The following is a 16,109-nucleotide window of genomic DNA, read 5'->3' as shown; positions in this document are numbered from 1 at the left end:
AAGATGCCAGTTAAAAGTTGAGCCCTTAATATTAATATTAAGACTGTCCGCATCGCGTTTTTCTATTTCCCGTAAGAATAATATGGAAAAATTATTCTCTGCACTTTTTGAATTTTATTGCTAGTCTGTCATGTATTATAAAAAAGAGACTTTTACTTATTTTTGTAGAGAATCGAACGCTCTACAAAAAAGGTCTCTTATAATTTTTTGATAAACCTAATAGTTTACAAGTTATTTAAGGCCAAAGTTAAATTTATCGAAAATTTTAAGGTTTTTGATGCATTCCAGCAATTTTGATGGTTTTATTGGAACAAATCACTCAAAAAATTCATGTTTATTTTAAATTTAGTTACTTAGACAATCATTGCTAATAATTCTCGGTAGTTATCCAAAGAAAAATCGAATAGTCTAAAGATTTATTATAAATTTTGTGTATGAAAATACAAATTATGTTAAATTGTTTATCTGTTCATCCAATAGTCTGTAAATGCTCATTTAAAATCCCAAAATTATAGCTGAAAAATTAATTCATTATTGATTGACCGATCAGAAAGAAATTTTTTTACGTTTCGTCGGTAACATAGTTAGTTAACACCTCGTTAGTTAACACGCGCGACCATTCTTTGTCAAATCAGCAAAACAGCATACAATCATAAGCTCCCACGATTGGTGGGTATCGTATTACGGACAACGGTGCATTAAGGTGAATGCACGAATACTAGGTCAAGGTCGCTGACAAAGCATATCAATGATGCACGCCGTTAGGTGTAATGTTAGGGAATAAGTTTAAAGTGCGTTATAAATAGAGTTGTGAATAAAATAGTTTAGTTTGTTGATACTGGGAAAAATTTCAATCAATTCAATCAATTCAATCAATTCAATCATTTTTTATTCAATTTTCACTTCAGAATAACATAATAACAATATTTTTAGATACTCAAGAAGATAAGTTTTAAAAAAAAAAAGAATAAGATCTGAGCCATTCAGTAACATGTGTATGTCAGTGTTGAGTGGCCGGCTAAAAATTAAGCATACTAGAGAAAAACTGACGTGGGGTACTTTCAGTTGTTCTTTTCTGCAATTTTTAATTAATTCAAGTCAAAAATACAAAATTTAGATATCAAAATTAATTTAAAGAAAGTTGAAAAATTGGTTTAAATAAAAGAATCCTTTTGCATTTATTGTCGTACTTTATAAACCAATTCAATGTCGCTCATATCCATGGTGAAAAGCCATTCTTTAATTTTTCTTAAGAAAGAGTTGAGATTGTTTGTTGTTCTTATTCCAAATGGAAGATTGTTGAAAGTAGTTCGCGATGTCATTAGATAGAAGTTCATAAAATGTGTTTTATGTGCAATCAAAGTGCTGACAAGTTCTAAATTGTTGACCCGTAAATTGTATATTGAAGAATTTCTGCTGGGAATATTACCACTTTGTTGATAGAATTCTTTTAAGACCTTAAAAACATACAGGTGACGCAACGGAAGTATCTTTAATTCGCAAAAAAGAGGCCAGCTGTGTGTACGTTGATTTTTACCACAAATAATACGAATTATATGTTTTTGGGCAATTAAAATGGGTCTAAAAGTGCTCATAAAAGTACCCCCCCAACTAACTATACCGTATTGCAATTTAGACTGAGTAAGTCCGTAGTAGATCATAGTTAAAACATTCTTAGTGCAAAATGGTCTTAACAGATATGTCTTACGCGTAATAAGATTCATATAATTTCTAAGTGAATTAACATGAGATTTCCAGTTTAGATTACTGTCGAAAATAATTCCTAAGTATTTAAATGAGTCAACACGTTCAATTTGAAAACAGTTTGGGGAACACTGGTTATTATTTAAAAAATTGTATCTACCACATACATGCAAGGGTAAAACGAATTTTTGACAATCATACGAGTGGAAATACAACTCAAAATCCTTAGGAAAGTCATCTGTTAGCTTGAAACACATAACTTTTGTTTTATCGCTAATAATTAGTTTATGATATGCAAACCACACCCTTAGTAATTGTAAGTCTTTATTTAAGTTGGCAAGACATTGAAAATAAGTCGGAACAGTGTAAGTAAATGCTATATCATCTGCAAAGGCTATAAGATTTCCAGAAAAATCTTGAAGGAACAGCGAGTTAAATGTAGATTAAAAAAAGTAAAGGTCCTAAAACAGAGCCCTGTGGGACACCATTTTTTAATGTTTGCACATTACTGAAAACATTATTAATTAATACTCTTTGTTCCCTTCCAATCAAATATGATTTAAACCATTCATATATTATACCTCTAAAACCAATATTATATAGCTTACTTAAAAGTATTTCATGATCGACCATGTCAAATGCCTTTGTCATGTCAATGAACAGCGCCATCGTTGAGTGGCTTTCGTTTATACCCTTGTATAAATCACAACTTACTTTTAAAATAGCATCTTCCGTACTTCTACCTGATCGAAACCCAAACTGAACTTCGGAAAAAAAATTGATTTTTTCGAGAAATGAGAGCATGCGTGTTTTAATTAACTTCTCAAAAAGTTTGGAAAACGTAGGAAGCAGGGAGATAGGCCTATAATTAGCTATATTTTTATGATCTCCTTTTTTAAAAATTGGGATAACTTCTGCAATCTTCAATGCATTAGGGAGCTTCCCAAAACTTATACTTGAGTTGAAAATATAGCATAGTATATCAACAATTTCCCAAGATACTTTTTTTAAGATAACCGCAGAGATGCCATCACTAGTACAAGATTTCTTATTTTGTAAACTTTGAATTTGCATATGTATTTCTCCAGGGGAAAATTCTTGAAAGTAGAAGCTATTAGTTTCCATTTTGTCTTTTTTTATGCTATCAGCGATGGTGCAGTTGCAGCAAAGGTGGTTTGGTTCAGGGGGTTTCAGAGCATCGGTGATATTTACAAAATAATCATTAAAACTACCCGCTATTATGTTCGGATCAGAAGTAACAACATTATTGCATAGAATGTTTGAAATCTCATTTGGTTTATGTTGCTTACCTAAAATACAATTAACAACTCTCCATTCTTTTTTCACATCGCCCCTATATTGATTTAAGCGGTTTTTATAATAGGAATCGCGTGCCTCAGAAGTTGTTTTTTTTACACGTTTGCAGAGCTGAGAATAATATTTTTTTAAATTTAGGTTAAGTGGATGCCTTTTGCATTTTTTAGCGATGCTATTTTTAAGTTTTATTTGCTTTAGCAAACTATGTGTCATCCAAGGCTTCAAGAGTTTTATTTTGTTTGACAATTTTAATAGTTTTTTAGAACTCTCTAAATGTCTACTTAATATGGAAATGAATTGATCATACGCTTCAGAAGGATCGCTCTTAGATAAAGCAGTTTCCCAAAATTCATACCTTAGTTTTTGACGAAGAATACCAAAATCTATTTCATATTTTATTTTTCCCAACTCGATTTGTTGTGGAGTATGGTTCTCACGAACTTTTAAAACACATAAACGGTGATCAGTTATTTTGTAGTCATGCACTTCACTAAAAAAGATTGACTTGTTATTTTTGTAAAATCGCACAAAAATATGATCAAGGCAACTTGAACTTGAACTTGTAACTCGGGTAGGCACATTTATGACACTTTTTAACCCAAATGAAGACATCAAAGACATATAACAATTTGTATCGTTATCATTTTCATTCAAAAGATCAATATTTATATCACCTGCAACAATTAAATTTTTATCTTTGGTATTATTCAAAACATTATGAAACTCTTCAATAAAAAAACTTTTGCTAAAAGAATGTAAACGATAAATGCAGATAATTGCATAACAATTATTTTTATAAGTAAATTTTATTCGTATGATATCCGCACTGATAAATTCAATTTTTGAGTGATCACACACAACCTCACTTTTTATGTACGCTGCTATACCACCAGCAGCGTAGGATTCGTTACAATTGGCATACAAAGTGTATCCATCAATATTATATAGACCTATTTCATATTCATAAATCCAGATTTCACTAACTATTATAACCAATGGCAATTTTTCAAGAGATTGAACATGAACTAACAAATCATTAAAGTTTTGACGCAAGCTTCGGATATTTTGGTGAATGCAAAAAGATTCTTCAGAATTGGGAATATTAATGTCATTATTACATACAATTAAATTATTATGGTAGGATGGAATGTTTACATGGAGATTCGAAAAATTTTGAGAACTCATTGCACTTTAATAAGGTCAGAAGAGCTTGTTATTTTGATAAAGTTATCCCCCTCTTTTTTACGCATGTAAACGATCCCATTCCGTGTCCACAGAAATTTATAATTTTTTGAAACTTTAATTGCTGCTGCTGTTTTAAATAGTTGACGTGTGTTGTATGACAGGCTTTCGTTGATGTACATTTTCTCCTCCAAAGCTCGGTTACTGCATACGGATGTTTTCAATTTGTGTTTTTTTTCATGATTTGCTTTTAATATTTTCTCTTTTAAATAACGAGAGACTAATTTCACATGCAAAATTTTGTTTGTTTTTTTTGCTGCTGCCACTGTCTCTGCCGCCGCCGCCGTCGTCGTCGCCTCTGCTGTTGTTGCATTGCAATTTGGAGAACCATCGTCCGAAGCTTTGCTTCGGTGTATTGTTTTTATATAGCAGTGGTCGATATCTGCCTCAGTGATGTTAATATTCAGTCCATCACGAAAGATTTTTAGAGCGATGTCAGTGCTCGATGATTCTGTATTGTCACAGGGAACGTTAACAATATCAATGCAGTTGGCTAATAGCTGTTGTTCGAGGTTGTTGACCCTTCGTTCCAAAGCTTTTATATTTGCCTCGCACTCTTTATTTTTAGTTGTGAGTGCATTTAGATGATTTTGTTGAAAGTTTTCGATGGCAATTACTTTCGCATACACCATTTCCAAAGTGATTTTTGTTGTTGTTGTTAGATCTTTTTGTCGTAGGCTGGTGGTTGTGTTGGAGGAGGTTGGCGTGGTGGCCGATGATGATGTTTGATTTAGCGGTAGAGACGCTGGTGGTGGAAGAGACGTTTGAGATGCCAAGTCTGCAAGAGAACAAGACGCTGGAATTCGTCTCTTTGATTGACACACATTACATTGCCATGGTGATTTATTTTTTTTCATGTTCTCAAGATCAAGAGCTTGCAAATTGACACATTTGGCATGAAAGTACTTAATGCAATCAGTGCATTTAATCTTTAACTCCCCTCTTTCAACTTTGAGCTTACAAACTTCACAAGACATTTTATAATTTTGAATTTATTAATTAGACTTTATAGGCAAAGGTAGAAAAAAAACAGGAAAAATGTTCCCGACACGAGTGTACCCCACGACGACACGCTGAGAATTGAATTTTATTTATTTATGTCTTTCTCCGTGTATTGTTTTGTTGAAGTATTTTCATCAAATATTGATAGTTATTTGGTTAATTTGACTTTTAATCTTATTTTTGTTTAATAAGAGCAATCCATTAACCATGGATTATTTAACTATCAATATTTGATGAAAATACTTCAACAAAACAATACACGGAGAAAGACATAAATAAATTTTTCCCAGTATCAACAAACTAAACTATTTTATTCACAACTCTATTTATAACGCACTTTAAACTTATTCCCTAACATTACACCTAACGGCGTGCATCATTGATATGCTTTGTCAGCGACCTTGACCTAGTATTCGTGCATTCACCTTAATGCACCGTTGTCCGTAATACGATACCCACCAATCGTGGGAGCTTATGATTGTATGCTGTTTTGCTGATTTGACAAAGAATGGTCGCGCGTGTTAACTAACGAGGTGTGAACTAACTATGTTACCGACGAAACGTAAAAAAATTTCTTTCTGATCGGTCAATCAATAATGAATTAATTTTTCAGCTATAATTTTGGGATTTTAAATGAGCATTTACAGACTATTGGATGAACAGATAAACAATTTAACATAATTTGTATTTTCATACACAAAATTTATAATAAATCTTTAGACTATTCGATTTTTCTTTGGATAACTACCGAGAATTATTAGCAATGATTGTCTAAGTAACTAAATTTAAAATAAACATGAATTTTTTGAGTGATTTGTTCCAATAAAACCATCAAAATTGCTGGAATGCATCAAAAACCTTAAAATTTTCGATAAATTTAACTTTGGCCTTAAATAACTTGTAAACTATTAGGTTTATCAAAAAATTATAAGAGACCTTTTTTGTAGAGCGTTCGATTCTCCACAAAAATAAGTAAAAGTCTCTTTTTTATAATACATGACAGACTAGCAATAAAATTCAAAAAGTGCAGAGAATAATTTTTCCATATTATTCTTACGGGAAATAGAAAAACGCGATGCGGACAGTCTTAATATTAATATTAAGGGCTCAACTTTTAACTGGCATCTTTTTACATTGAATTTAAACTTTTAAGCTTGTTTGCAAAAAAAAAAATGTTTTGAATCACCCTAATGTATATACATCCGCATAACATGCCCACCTGTAGCTTCTATATAATTTCATTCGAGGCTCCTTTAAGAGAATACTTAAATTTTATGTACCTTCAATAAATTTTCATTTAATTCCGGTTGGATAATATCTTGGGTACAGTCAGTTTTATTGGCTTTGGCTTCATGTTAACTTATAACCAATAACCTTCTATTTTGTTTAAAGAAATCATTTACATAAAGTAACCTGAAAAGTTCAGAAACAATACCTGGCAAACGTCAAAATATACAAACTAAAAAGTCAGCAACAAATTAAAGATAAATCTAAATTACCCACCAAGAACAAAAAAAATAAGGGAGTGCCCTTTTTGCTATAATCGAACACCCATCACAGGGTTTAAAAGTATTTCAAGTATATCATACCTCTATTCTACATGCAAACAGCCAGGCCATCCACACTAATTCAGTCATTCCTTTAATTACCGCCTATTTCCTTAATTTTGCAATTCATTTCCATTTAATTTGGATTTTTGCTTACATTTAGTTTTTCTTTTTTTCTGTTGTGCTATCGTTTTTTTTTGTTGTAGGAAGTGTACATCCTATGGTTACTGTTACGCCAAGCCCCATGGGTGGATCGAACATATTTCAGTCTGCCGCCCGCCGTTCCATCGACTCGAGCCCATCACATTCACAACACACGCAGAGTCATTCGCAAATGTCACGTAATTCATCGAAAAAGAGCAACAATTCAGTTAATTGCAAAATAGACGGTAAGTGTCCTTCTTCCTTTTTCACCAACACTTTATAGTCAATCATCAGACCAGTGTAGTATATAGACTTGTGGAGCCTGGTTTACAAGACAAGGTATTTGTGTTATTACTAAGTCAATATCATTTAATTAAGTTACTAAATAACGTGTTTTTTTAAACATACTTTAATTAAATGAGCACATTCATAGTTATTTATAGAGTTTTAGAAATTCAGCATAATGGAGAGTTTTTAAACAGAAAATTAAAGAGTGTCAAGTGGAAATTATGCACTATATTTGTTTAACATAACTTATGCGTTGTGTTCTAAGGGATGCATTTTTGAGGAGTAAACCTATTGTTGGAAGATCGGTAATGCACGTGAACTGAACTTAAAAACGTTTTTTAATTAAATCTTTAGAAGGATTGGAAAACCTTAATTTTCAAGATTTTTCTTCTTACCCTAGTTCAATACGAAAACGAAAAATGTTCAAGTATTTTAAATCCAAACATTATTTCCCTTGTAAAGTTAAGAAGTTTATTGCATTGTGTTATCCCAACTGAATTTGGCAGCTAACTTTAGAATATAGAACCCTTTGTGGAATCTAATGGGTTTAGTCCTCTAATACAGGTGCACTTCTGTTTACAAACTTACACCCTATTCTTGACAACATTATAAAATCTAATTTTCAATGTTTTCCCATTTAAATTTGTGCACTTGAATAAGAATTATTATCAGTCTGATGGGATGATAATTATACGAAGAAAAATGTATGTCCCGAGACTTACTCAGAATTTTGGTAACATTTTTTTTTTAACTTCTAACTTAATTTCAGTACGCTTGAAATGTTGTTTTTTTCCTATTTTCATGTATAAAACTTTATCGTTAGTTCTAAACGCCATTTATTGACGTGCGACGAACTAGCTGATCGCGAACGATACATTTGATTCTTTATGTACATAAACTTATTATAAGCCTGTCGGACATGGTTTTGTTTAAAAGCTTTCAAATGTTACTAATCTGTTTCACTTTAGTCCTTTTGTTTAGATTTTTTTGAAAAACAAGCAGATTGTATCTTTACTGATTTCAGCAAAGCTTTTGACAAATTGGGTCATAAAACATTACTATTAAAACTATCACAGGAAGGTTTTAACGACTATTTCATAAATTGGATCTGCTCATATTTGCAAGATAACCGTTATAGTGTTAAAGTTCGTAATGAGTGTTCAAGTTCATTTGCTGTGATTCTGGTGTCCCCCAGGGTAGTCACCTTTATCCTATTCTTTTTGTTTTATTTATAAATGACTTGGTTTCGATCATACAAAATTCGTGTGTCCCAATATATGCTGATGACATTTAAATTAAAACAAAAATTAATATACATCTGTTTTAAAATTACTTTTTGTTTCATTTGTTAGACCAGTCCTGGAATATGCTTGCACAGTATGGTCACCTTACTACGCCGTACACGTCACACGAATCGAAGCCATTTAGAAAAGATTTTTTCGCTTTTGTCTGCGATCCCTACCGTGGTATCATGATATTCATACATTACCGCCTTATTCACAAAGACTTTCTCTGAAAAATCTTCCTTCATTGACAAATCATAGGATGTCCTTGCAGTTTTGTTTTATCGTTGGAATAATAAAGAAACAAATTTCATCACCATCAGTTCTTGGTAGTTTAAACTTTAGTTTTAGTCGTTCAAGTATAAGACTCCCAGAAACCATTGAATACTAATTTTAGCAAATCAAACTATGGTGTACATAGCCTCTTAAATCAATTAGTTGAAATATATAATAAATTTCACTCTTGCATTAATTCACCAAATGACAATATAAAATGTATAAATTGCAAATTAATATTTTTCAACAGTCTAGTTTAAGTTTTTAGATTTTAAGTATATATTAAGAATGTTTAACGTTTGTATTTAACGAATTATAATAAATCAGCTGCCTTGGCGCCTCCTACAAAAAATTATTTTTCTAAAGAGTCCAGCACTTGGCAACATTTACAACATCCACCCATCCATATTAACATACAGTAGATACGACACCCACTGTTCAAACTCTTAATTCGATTGCGTGTCCTTTTGAACAATTTCTTTTTCTTGCCTCATCCTTTATTGACACACATAAATGTTTGTATCCCTATATATATCTCTTTTGCAATCCCATTTTCATTTCCAGCATGTATTGAAATTTAGATGCGGGCTTTGGTGTAATCTATTGTGGGTTTTCTTTTTGATTCGAGAAAAGGCGTTTAATCAAAATAAATCCGATTATGGCTGAAATACTTATAATTTGCCAGATAAAAACACCCATTACACCACCCAGCAGTTGCTATTCCATTTGTAGTTACCAAACTTGGACACACAACTGTTTAAACTATAGCTTTTGTTGACCTTTTTGAGACTGCCCATCGTTATCGTCTTTAAAATAAAGTATACAAAATTTAAAAAGGCTTTTATAGAAAGACTAAGTCACCACTTTATAGAAATGATAATTTTTTGCCAGATACTATCGTATATACTTACATAAGGAAGTAACATTAAAATGTTCTGAGCTTTAATTGAAACATATTTATTGTGCAATCAAAGGATATTTTGAATTCAAATTAAAAAAAAAGGCTGGGATGCGAACCACACTGATAACTTCCCATCCCGTCTGTCGATTTGTCTTGCTTAAAAGTTTGTAGGGTTTGGTTAAATAAGTTGTTAGTTTGATTATTCTTAAAAATTTTAAAACTCCCAACAATATTTTTCATGTAAAGAAACAATTTAGTTTGAAAATCCAGTTTTGTGCAATAGATTTTTAGTCGAAAACAAATTTTTACCAATTTAAGTAGCATTTCTTAAATTTTTACAAATGTGGGATGAATAAAATTAATTTGAGAGATATCAAGAACCGAACATCAATTTTTAACAAATTTTCGACCTTTTTCTTGTGGATTTTATTTTTTTTTATAAAAAAACGAATTGTTCGAGTTTTATAAAAAAAAACTACTGAACATCGAAAACAATATTTTCGTGAAATAAAACAGTTTGAAGACAATATTTTTAATTTTTGAAAAGCAAGTTCAAGTTTTGAGTGTTGACAACAATTATTTTGTTAAAATATAAAAGTACGAGTAGTTTAAAGCCAATATCTCAAAGTTTTGAAAAGGTATTGAAGTCGAAAATGCATGTTTTTTGTATTCAGTTTTGGAGGTGACAATTTTTTTTTTTAGTTTTTTTTATTTATAAAAAAAACGTTTATTGGAATTTTTTTCAAATAAATATACTTGTTTGTTATCACGTTACAATATATTAAATTTAATTCAAGTCTCTAGCGCCATTGGTTCATGAGGTGTTGTGAGGTAAATGTTCACCTTTTTTTAAACTGCTATGTTAAAAAAAAACGCCAACGCAATTTTCTTGAGAGCCCTTTCTTCATTTTTCTGCCTTATTATCTGTATAACAAAATATATTAGAAGTCGATATCTTTTCTGATTCTGGAGCTATGGACGACGAAAAGAACGTCGCGAACTTACGGACGTACGAACGTACGTACACACTCACGCATAGACATCTTTCTTTCTTTTATTTCGACTGTATTTGACAAATCGGACCAATTACAATAACTTTCTATGGGAAGTTAAAAATCTGAGAATTTAATATGAAAATTATGTTTATGTTAAAGTATGTATAATTTATGATTTCACAAAAATACGTGACTTATATCTATCATAATCGGCATAACTTTACTAAAAAATGCATTTAAATAAAATAATGAAATATTGGATAATGATAATCCGACAATTAAGTTGGCCGTCCCATTCATCCCATCGGATTAAAAAGACGTCGATAATGAATATATGTCGACGTCAATGCAATTAAATTTGTTGATTAACACATTTCATTTTTCTACAGAAGAACGTTACGTTCTTTTCACTGGGAGGGAGTATATGAAATGTGATTAAAAATTAATACAATTTTGTCCCAATTATTGCATTTGATATGCCGCTGTAGCATGACAAAAGAATTGTTATGATACGAGCGATCAAATAAAATGTATCATGACGAGAATGAAGTTAAACAAATACCCTTTTCAGAAGATATAAATGAGGTAAACTTTAAGTTTATTCAATTTTCAAACTTCAATAAAATACTCAACTGAACTTCACGATTTCGTGCATTAATTGCATAGTTCTCATATTAAAAGTTGAAAATAAGTCCAACACAGGATGCTAAATCCTTGACACATAAAAAGTTCGGTTTGTGTGTTGAGCAATCAAATAATAACATACTCGTACATACAGCTATAGACAGAGAAATAGCACACTGTTTTTTATTTTCATAAAATGATGTAGTTTTTTATTTATAAATAAAACAACTAAATATCCTGTATACAGAAAAAAAGGCGAATCAAACTTTATTGAAGCATAAAATTAAAAAATGTCCTTCGTATTTTCTCATGGACGTAGGAATATCACACATATCAAACATTCGAAAAAAGTAAATTTTAGGGAAAAAACACAAACATCTCTTTAACTGGCACTGACTAAAATGAAAACAGTTCCATTTTGTTTCTCCATATTTTCAAATATGAAAATTTATCTATCGTACAAAAGATCAGGCTGTCTCCTCCGCGTTTGACCGTCTTCAAAGTATACTTTGGATTTTAGGTTTGACCTCTAGGTTTACCTTAGTCCATAAAATTAGTTTCCAAAAGTGAACATTTTCCCTTAGGTGGGCTTTCGCGAAATCCAATCGAGTTTTGATACTCTTATTAGATAGGAACGGTTTTTTCCCGCTTATGCATTAAACTATTTGAACAGCTTTGAGTCGCTTTCCTACAAGGCTACTCAAAATATTAAAGTTGAATTCTTCGTTGATTTCCTTGGTGATGATACGGGTAGATTAAAATATGTCGATATTACTCTTTCTCAGAATGGTTTTATCAACACGCCTAGAAGTTTTACGGAGAGGTGCCTTTCGTACTTTTATTTTAACCTTTAACTGATGGTCACCTTTAACCAAATTAGATACATTGTGCACTATTTTCCTTGAACATTTCAACGATTGCGAATTTTGAGTTGAAGTTTTAGATTGTTCACTAAGATAGAATATGTATCTCCTTTTTTTGAAGAACAATGTTAGTTTTGGATCATACTTTGTATCAACATTCGTAATATTTGTAAAACAATAAAACTGAACAAGTTTTTTGCGTATCTAATGAAAATTTATGAAATTCAAAACAAACGTTCTTTTTTTTCACTACCTTAGTAAGCTGTGAAAGACATAAAAAGGCAACAACAAAACCCGTAGGTGATAATTAAATTTTTAATTGCTGTTTGAATTGCTGCCAACATAGCACAACAAAAAATTTTTCAAAAAGCATTTACAATGAGGGAAACTTTTGTTTCAATGTTTAATCCATTAGATGTGCTATTTCTCTGTCCATGGCTGTATATGTAAAAGTATACTTATGAGTTAAAAAAAATTCCAACCTGATGATCGCTCACATTTTGTAAGTTCGCAATTTTTTTAATAGCTATGGAGAGGGTTTTCCTTTGAGGACTATTTGATTTTGACAGCTTGTGGCGCCCATATTGTCTAAATATCTTTTTTAATCAATCACTAAAGAAAAATATTCGTGGCAGGTTGCAGCTTCGGCGAACAACTTGTGCGAGTGGTAAAACTTTATTATCAATTAGTGTTCTTTAGTACGACGATGCGCCTGCAGCGTGATGATCTCAAGGCGTAACTTAGGAACATATCCCTATCTAAGCCTATTATGGAACAGGTAGTTAAGTTGTGGGGTTACGAGATAAGCACCTATCTAAGCCTAACGAGATAAGCACTTTTAGGACCTGGTGATTAAAACTGTAGAAAGGAGCTTGTAACCCATTTTATCATATCTTAACGGTTGTGACTTCACTTTCCCGACAGGATTATGTCAAATGACCATTGTGAATTTTTAATGACATAATTGGTGTGGGATCTTTGGCCAGAATACTCCTAAGTCTGGAAGACTTATTGGTACATTCTATTATGATTAATTTTTTCTTTGACTTGACTTCAAAAAGTCCCACTCACTGTCTTGTCTCTTGTACTTGGCCACATTAAAAAGTATTCTAGTATCTTTTCATATGTTGATAAGCTCTGTGATTTAACAAATCAGCTCAAAGCTTTTCGCAAGATTAATGTGAGTTCGGTTCTTATTTTGTCTAAAACATTATATTTGACGATTCAAATTTTTTTATTTTAGTTTCCAATGCCCTATTAAACCATTTCTAGTTAGTATTTCGGTTATAAGTAAAAAAACAAATGATTATATAATGAGAGTTCTTCAAACACTATTTGAATTACTGGTCACAGTAATGTCAAGTTCCTCATTTCGCTTCTTAGTGACAAAAGTGGGTGACCAGATTAAGTCTGTTCTGCGTGAGTTACCAACTGATTTGTAATGTTTGTCCGTGATTTCACAACTCCATCATGGGCATATACCAGTATATCGATTCTATTATTAGTGGTGATAGTCATCACTACGGCCCAGTTTTTCAGTGCTGAGCTAACTCCAAGTTAGACCTAAAATTAGTTAATCCTGAATTCAGAGTTAAATAACGAACAAATTTTTCAGAGGTTGTTCAATTTAAACCTTATGATTGGTATTATGATTTGATAAGACTGCAAATTTCAAAGTACTATGAAGTGCTGCTAACAGAAAGATTTTAAACTGCTTCCTAGTCTGAGCCATCTGTGTTGGTTTATTTTGAGTACCCTTTGAGGTTAGCCCTTTTAAATCACGCTAACAAATTATTTCGAATCTTATATTCTCTCTACATTTTAAAACAACCATTTGAACGTTTGGAGATAAGCAATACAAATCGCTAAATAGGAAATAAAAGATGATGATTCAAACTAAGTGAAAAGACTTACGTAGTAATGATGTCCATCACTATATGTTAAAGCAGTTGTTTATTCCAAATTAGGGAAGTCCTATAACTTTTTTACAAATTGTAATATCTAATCATTAAAATTGATTTTTACGTTGTATATCCTAATTTGAATAAAACGATTTTTGAATATGAATACCATACTAAAGTTCCTTACCTTCAACTATATGTATTTGCAATTTCTCTTGTTATATAGTGTATTCCCTTAAGGGTAATGAGCAATAAGGAAAGGAGAATGGGATACAAACGGAAAAACCTATGCACAATGGTTTTGAATGCCTGATGCACATTGTAATGTAATGTCTAATAAATGGGAAATATTGAGCCTGGTAAAGCATTCCACATTCGTGTAGAGCGGCTAAAAAAAAATATTTAGTCACATAGGTCCTCAGACCTGTTAAGTCCTTAAGGAACCCCTTAAGGGGCATAGTAACTCTACTACGCCTACTACTACTGTGCTTCTCGGTCGTCTAGCTCTTCTTCCTTCTTGTGTGAGCCGATTCCACTGCATTGCTTGGACTGCAATGCAATCGTTACCTTTTCGATGCGTATGTCCAATCCATTGCCACTTACGTCCTATTATAGATTCTGTATTTTCCTGACCTGTCCTCATTTGAAATACGGTTTGGCCAGAAAATCCTTAGGATGTTACGAAGACACTTATTTACAAAGGTTTGTAGCTTTCTTGTTATGGCTAAAGTAACCTTTCAAGTGCTGCACTCATCAAAAAGCACAGATTCGACATTTGCGCGAAACAGTTGACGCAATCTAGGGCGCTTCAGGAGGTATCGGCTGCACTGTGTTCTTTCCACCTTCCTACTTGCTCATCCATCGAACTTGTGACAGTACCAGGTGTTGCTTAGAGCTGTGTGTACCGGTCAGCTCTTTGGTTATTCTGTAAAAGGTCCTGCTGTCACACCTGTTTGTAGCATATGCGGTGCACCTCTCTCATTTGCATGCGATACGAGGACTGCAGCTGGTTTCTTTCTTACTGTTGTGCAACAGTTATTGGAGCCCTTAACTGTTTGCGTTCGTTGATCCTTGCCCAAGATTTTTCTGAAAGCCAAGTGTTGTTGCTTCCTTTTTTCCGACTGACTATTCTGTCAGCAAGGTCACGGTCAAGTCCCATATCGGCGCCTCTTCTGTTTCGTACATCCAAGAGACTGCTTCTAAAGCGTTGACTAATCGCGAAGTGGTCAATTTGGTTGGCAGATGCTTGCCTGTCCGTCGACACCCAGCTTATTTTATGACAGAGTTTGTGTTCAAACATATATACACATACACCAATCACAATTCTATTGGCGTTGCAGAAGTCAATGAACCCCTCACCATTACCATTGCAATTGGCGACTCCGTGAGCACCCATCACATGCCTTAACCCGTTGTTATTACTGCCAACCTTAGCATTGAGGTCTCCTATAAACAAAATAATATCTTCGCGGAGAGTGTTGTTGAAGGCGGATCCTAGTTGACTATAAAACCATTGTTTCTCTTCACCAGAAGCGATCTTCGTCGGTGCCTAACACTCTATAATAATGGTGACGGGTCGTACCCTACACTGAAACCTAGTATTGATAAACCTTTCCAAAAGGGGCACCCTCGAAATAAGGCTTTTGGTTGCCGTTTTTGTAAGGAGATCCCATCTCCTCCATCATCTTCTCTAGCGTTTGCTGTATCGCGACCAGAGTAGAGCAGTACAGTGTTACTTGTCAGTGACTTGTATTTGATCGACCACAACCATCGCACTTCGCTTAACCCTAAGATATCTATTCTGTACCGCATAAATTCTCCCTCTAATTGGAAGAATCTGGCATTGTGCGGACCTTCACTTCGTGTGTCCAGAAGCGTCCTCACATTCCAGAAACCAATCTTAGTCCGGAGTTCAGTTACGAAGAGTGCTTATCTCCGTAACCTACCATGAAGACTTATGTATATTGGGACATTGCCCGGGGGCCACCACGAGGAGGTAAAGCAAGAATTTCGACATGGCAA

General features: G+C 32.9%; 1 protein-coding gene across 4 annotated transcripts in view; it reads left to right on the top strand.

Annotated features, from left to right (window-relative positions):
* Positions 1-16,109, top strand: part of LOC129949023 (diacylglycerol kinase 1) — a 140,498-nt gene that overhangs the window by 74,127 nt on the left and 50,262 nt on the right. For all 4 annotated transcript variants that reach the window (XM_056060218.1, XM_056060215.1, XM_056060217.1 and 1 more), the window contains one exon: positions 7,019-7,201. In XM_056060218.1, coding sequence (XP_055916193.1) covers positions 7,019-7,201 — 183 coding nt within the window. The remainder of the gene's footprint in view (positions 1-7,018; positions 7,202-16,109) is intronic.

This window comes from Eupeodes corollae, chromosome 3 (assembly GCF_945859685.1).
Source record: "Eupeodes corollae chromosome 3, idEupCoro1.1, whole genome shotgun sequence".
Lineage (NCBI taxonomy): Eukaryota > Metazoa > Arthropoda > Insecta > Diptera > Syrphidae > Eupeodes > Eupeodes corollae.
This window is presented reverse-complemented; position numbering and strand designations above follow the sequence as displayed.